This window comes from Pygoscelis adeliae, unplaced genomic scaffold (genome assembly GCF_000699105.1).
Source record: "Pygoscelis adeliae isolate BGI_AS28 unplaced genomic scaffold, ASM69910v1 Scaffold124, whole genome shotgun sequence".
Lineage (NCBI taxonomy): Eukaryota > Metazoa > Chordata > Aves > Sphenisciformes > Spheniscidae > Pygoscelis > Pygoscelis adeliae.
The window spans coordinates 4,307,068-4,312,443 of NW_008824791.1; the positions used below are offsets into that span (position 1 = coordinate 4,307,068).

Consider the following 5,376-nt stretch of genomic DNA (forward strand, 5'->3'; position numbering starts at 1 on the left):
AAGGCCTTTTTAAGGCTGAATTGTTAGTGAAAAATTAGCTCACACAAAAAGCAAGCAACCAAAGTCCTAGTGTTTATCGTTTATATTTAAAAACTTTACTCATAATATGTAACTTATTACAGTGAAAACTTGGCTTTATCTTGCATGTTATCAGAATGCTGAGCAGTGGCGTAGCGAGACCTAAAGCTTCATGTGTTTTGATGAAATCAGAACCAGTGTCCTGACTGTCTCCCAGTGCAGTGGGTTGACACTTTGGATCGTGGTCTCTCTTTTAAGACTTTGAGCGGTAGTCCTAGATGAATGATTTCTGGCATGGTTGGCAGTCTGCGCGTTGTAGGTGTGGCATTACAGTACCTTGTTTTAACCAACCGGTTGCCATTTTAGCACCACTGTAAGATACGTGTATTTGAAAGAGAGATGGTTTCCGCCCAGATCCCATTCCATTGACTTTTCTCCCTTCATTCTGCAGATTTTCTCCTCTTCCCCCATAATCCTCCTTTGCCTGTTGGTAGATTATTGGGTGGGAAGCATTGTTTCTGCTAGAAAGACATGGTTATTCAGAGGTGCAGATTAGAGGTGTGTGAGGACACTCGCCTTGTGACATTTACTGCTACTTAAGTTTGCGATTTCTACTCTCACTTTAACCATCTAATGCTGCTCTGCAGCATGTCTTCTGTAGCATGAAGAGATGGGCTGTCATTTGGGAAGGGAAGGAGGGGCTGACCTGTTACAGTACCAGTAATAAAATATTTTGGGGTTTTAGTTTACAAGATTCAGTTCACAAAGATTTCAAATACTAATTCTGCTAGTCCAGCTGTAGAGTAGCTTTTAATCATTATATGGAAACTGTCTTCACTATTCCTAGGCCTTATCCTAACTCTTTTCATTATAAATGCATTTTGCCTGCTCTAGTGTCCTTGTTTGCTTGAAAATGGAAATACAAAATCCTGCTCATCTGTTGCAGAAATGGGTTGACTGATTACACAACTGAAGATTGATGCACTGAGCTGATGAACTATGAGTACTAGGTGTTAGAGCTTGTACAGTGGTAGAAACTGCGCTAATGGACTGAATTCATTATTTAAAAAAAAAAGAAACAAAACCAAAACTTACTGTGGGTATTAAAGCAGCCACATCTCACTGAATAATTTAACTTCTTTTCTTTCCCCCCCCCTCCTCCCTCAGGTCCCAAAACAGTGTTTTTCTGGGCACCTATTATGAAATGGGTAAGTATAAGATGCCAGCTGGTGTCTTGATGTCAGTCAGAGGGCAATCTGCAGCAACCCATTGAGCAAGCAATAGTTTCCAAGCAGATAGCTGAACCTACAGAAAGATTTAATACCGAGGGTCTGATTTTTAATATATGGGGAGGAACAAAATTAGCCTTAATAACATATAGCACAATATGCAAGGGATATAGTGGGGGAAAAATGCTTTGTGGAAAAATTGTACTCTTCACTGAAAGTTTCACAAAATCTTACTCTTGTGAAACATTAACTGTTGCTCAAAGTAGGCATAAGCTAGCATATAATTCAAAAGTCTTAAAGCATGTATTTCTTCTGAGATTAAGGAATTTGAAGAGTATCTTAAGGAAGCCAATTCCTAAGCCTTAAAGTTTGAAGGCAGGTTAAAGCATGTCAGAGTGCAAGGTAATCTTGAGAAAACATGAGCAGCCACTGCTGGGGAAAAAAAAAAAAAAGAAAAAAGGCAACTGCCAGCTGGTTCATATGTTTGCTATTGTGAACCCCAACTTTTTATAGGCCACAGGCAACACGTTACACTCTAAGCTGTAGCTTGGTTTCTTTGTCAATCTAAACTGGAGCTGCAGTAACCATGGTTATTAACCTTCCAGCGGCTCTCCCAGGCAATGTGCTCGAGCCCGAGTGTACCAGCGACTCTTCTGAGCAGGCTGGTGTCAACTGCTGCTGTATCAAAAGAGCTAATACACAGATAGTTTCTCTTTTGTGAACATGCAGCTCTAAGCTTACAGTGAATTTCTTCACTGAGAAATTAAAATGACTTCCCCTACACGGCAAAGGCACGTATACTGCAGTTACTGAGGTGTGCTGAAAATCTGTACCTCCGTGGCACCATGGCGGCAACATCAATCCCATAAGTGAGGCAGCACACAGAAGTGTCTACCCTTGAAAACCGGTTTCTTGATTGGAGCCAAAGGAGTCCTTAGTGGCAGTCAGTGAATTAAAAGCATTAGGACTCTTATTTGTGGAGTTTTGGGAGGGGTTTGGTTTTTCGTGAAATCCTGTAATGTGAACATGAAATTGTATTTCCAGTAGAGGGCAATAACACAACAAAACAAATCAAGCAGCATGTTTGCTAGTAATGTGGTCAAGTAGATCAGCCAAGCTATTCCTCGCTTCACCTGGAAGTTTTCTACTTTTACTGAAATAATATTAAAAAAGCAGCACTTTTTCCTCCTCAGATGAAGCTGAGTGAAGACTATATCGTGTCACACCTACATCTTTACCAGCAATATCTTAGTCTGAGCTTTAGGAAGAAGGGCCTTTTTTAGATAAGCTTCGACTTGTTGCATGAAAACCAATTTTTTTTCAGGTGCTTTCTTAAGCAGCTGTGCTTAAATTAACCTTGTTCTTAAATTAATACAAAATTGCCACTGCCTGGGATTTTATTGGAAGCCAGTTGCACCCCCCATAACTGCATTCTTACTCCTACCACAAGGGCTAGAAGTGGATGGTGTCTCAGAGTCTAATTGCTCTGCTCGTATAATGCATGCCATCTCCTGCATAATGCATATAGAATAAGCACTGAGCTATGAAGCAACTTCCCCCTTGTAAAGCGTTTGATCTGTTAGAGGAAGTCCTGGTACTGGACTGGTGCTCACTGAATTTCTCTTTACAGGGTTTGGTATGTGCCGGAATGGCTGATATGACCAGACCAGCAGAAAAGCTCAGCACAGCACAGTCTGCAGTACTAATGGCCACAGGTAAAGCCAAAGTTACTCCATGCTTTTACACAGCACTCCCTCTAAAACTGTATGCACTTCTTACCGAATCCTCCCTCAGTACTAATCCACTTCTACAGAAAAGGCTTAACTATAATATGCTAGCTCTCGCTATTGCTGTCGGATGGTGATTCTAGGACAGACCTATACTTGTTACTAAATCTCTAAGAGTTCTGTGATTATATAAGTGTTTTCTACATGTGTCTTAATTTGGAATTGTCCAGAGCAAGTTGTTATGAGTTAGGATATGACTGTCATCCCTTAAGTTACAATGATACCACTCATTCCACTAAGTGACCTCTTTTGCTTCAGGTCAAGTAATTTTGAAGTCAGTCCAAGATATAGTGACTTTTTTAGAACAGACTTTAAGGGATTAAACAATGATAGGGTAATTACACTAACGTAACTGGAAAGAATTTCCATGTGTTAAAAGAACTTGGAAGCAGTGGTACAGGGACTGCTGCACTGCGGTCCGCCGTGAATTTTCACCCTGGCAGAAACAATATTCTGTACTCGAGGTGTTCCACCAGATCTTGTCAGGGGCGGGACTTGTGGCAGCTAACGCTGAAAATCTAAATTACAGCTGCCACCTTCTTCCTTCTCCAGACTTTACTGTGATATCTGACAGAGTGCTGTGCATTTTGCATGATATGTAAACCTTTCTTGACCGGTGGATTCTGTACTCTCTAAGCTGGTGCAGCAAGCTGGATATACTACAGCAAAATGCCAATACCCTGCAACTGTGCTGGAGAATTAAGGTCTAGGCTGCTGTAGAGTACAGAGGATCTTTGATATTAAGACTATGATTGACCTTATTGTCCTGTTATTTTGGAAAAATTCAATACATGCCCATAGCTGTCCCAGTGGCACTCAATGCGCTTTTCTGAGAAATGGCTAGTTATAAGAAAAGCAGTTGTCTAACATGAAGTTATAAAACTTGTTTACTTAAACTAGCCCATGATTCTGTCTCCAAACTTAGGGGAATGTCTGAATATTTCACTTTAAAGACTTAACATCTTTAAACTTTCCCTTTCATTCAACAGGCCTTATTTGGTCAAGGTACTCTCTAGTTATTATTCCTAAAAACTGGAGTCTGTTTGCTGTGAACTTCTTCGTTGGCTGTGCTGGTGGCTCTCAACTCTTCCGAATATGGAGGTATGTATTAAGAAGGGCTACTCTACATGCTATAACTAAGCATTCACACCACCTCGTCTTAACCAGGAGTTTATAAATTCTACCAGCCTCAATATCAGTGCAACAGGCAAGAGGAAATAAACAATTGATTAAACATTGCAGAACTTTTTTGCTACATCGTTAGTTTTCCAGTTGAGTGAGAGTGAAGCTTTAAATATTTTCAGTATAGCTAGAACATATTTTAAGGAACGCTGTATGTAAGCTGTAGTTTCTGGGTCTAAGGCATTCTTTAAAAGCTGTAGGTCCGACTGACAAACAGCCTAGACTTTCTCCTCCTCATAAGCTTTGCACTTCCATCAGCTTTCAGTGTTGAATCGTGTCAGTTCCAGATGAATCAAAGGGTTCTTAAGCAGAGCAGCTTTTTTTATTATTATTATTATTTCTTGAGGGAAAACATTGAGTTCTCTGGCTTCAGTACTGGCCAGGAAGGAGGCAAACTTAACAACTAATTTGGAACTTCTTACGTGAACTAAACTATCCTATCCTGAGTTTCCACCCTCAAGCCCATTGTAATTTTAAACCTCCTCTGCTGAACAGATTGTTAGGAAGACACTGTTATTGTAACTGATGTTCTATTCTTAGTCTGTGCTTTTTTCCTCCCCCCCCAGGTATAATCAGGAGCTAAAAGCAAAACAACAAGAGCAGCTGCAGCAAAGAGATGCTTAACCCAAAAGGTCAAATTCAACAACGCACAAACCCTTCCCTGTGGGACCTAGCTTCACTAATTTTAACTTTTTTTCCTCTGAGAAAATAAAGAGGAAATCTAAATATCTAGAGAGCAAGTGTTTTCTAAGTGCAAATAACAAAGTATCACCATACATTTAAATAAAGTACAACCTTTTAAATTGAAGTAAAATTGTGTGTCTTACATTGTCTCTTAAAAGAAACTGATGGTGAATTGTGCCTAGAATGAGTTACTGGGCCCCACCTTATCTGACTCTACTGAACAGTGCCGGGAGTGACACAGTGCTGGTGACAGTCAGCCAGAGCCTCAGACCGAAGTAATCTTCTTCCATGTCACGGTCAGACCTGGGTGGGGTTTTACCATGCTTTCAGTAACCAACAACAGTAGCATTTGCATTTCATTCCCTGATGCTCTTCCCTAGTAGTGTAAGGATATTCTTTTCAGCTTCAGCTATGTGTATCTTCATTTGGTTCCCAGCCACCACTGTCTTTAACAAGAGGAGGGCAAACTAGTATGT

General features: G+C 40.4%; 1 protein-coding gene across 1 annotated transcript; it reads left to right on the forward strand.

The window, feature by feature from the left end:
* Positions 1-1,143: 1,143 nt before the first annotated feature.
* MPC2 (mitochondrial pyruvate carrier 2) lies at positions 1,144-5,024 on the forward strand. Its single transcript, XM_009323900.1, has 4 exons — positions 1,144-1,226; positions 2,878-2,962; positions 4,024-4,135; positions 4,783-5,024. The coding sequence occupies exons 1-4, from the start codon at positions 1,218-1,220 to the stop codon at positions 4,838-4,840; spliced, it is 264 nt and encodes an 87-aa protein (XP_009322175.1). The 5' UTR covers positions 1,144-1,217; the 3' UTR covers positions 4,841-5,024.
* The last annotated feature ends 352 nt before the right edge of the window (positions 5,025-5,376 follow it).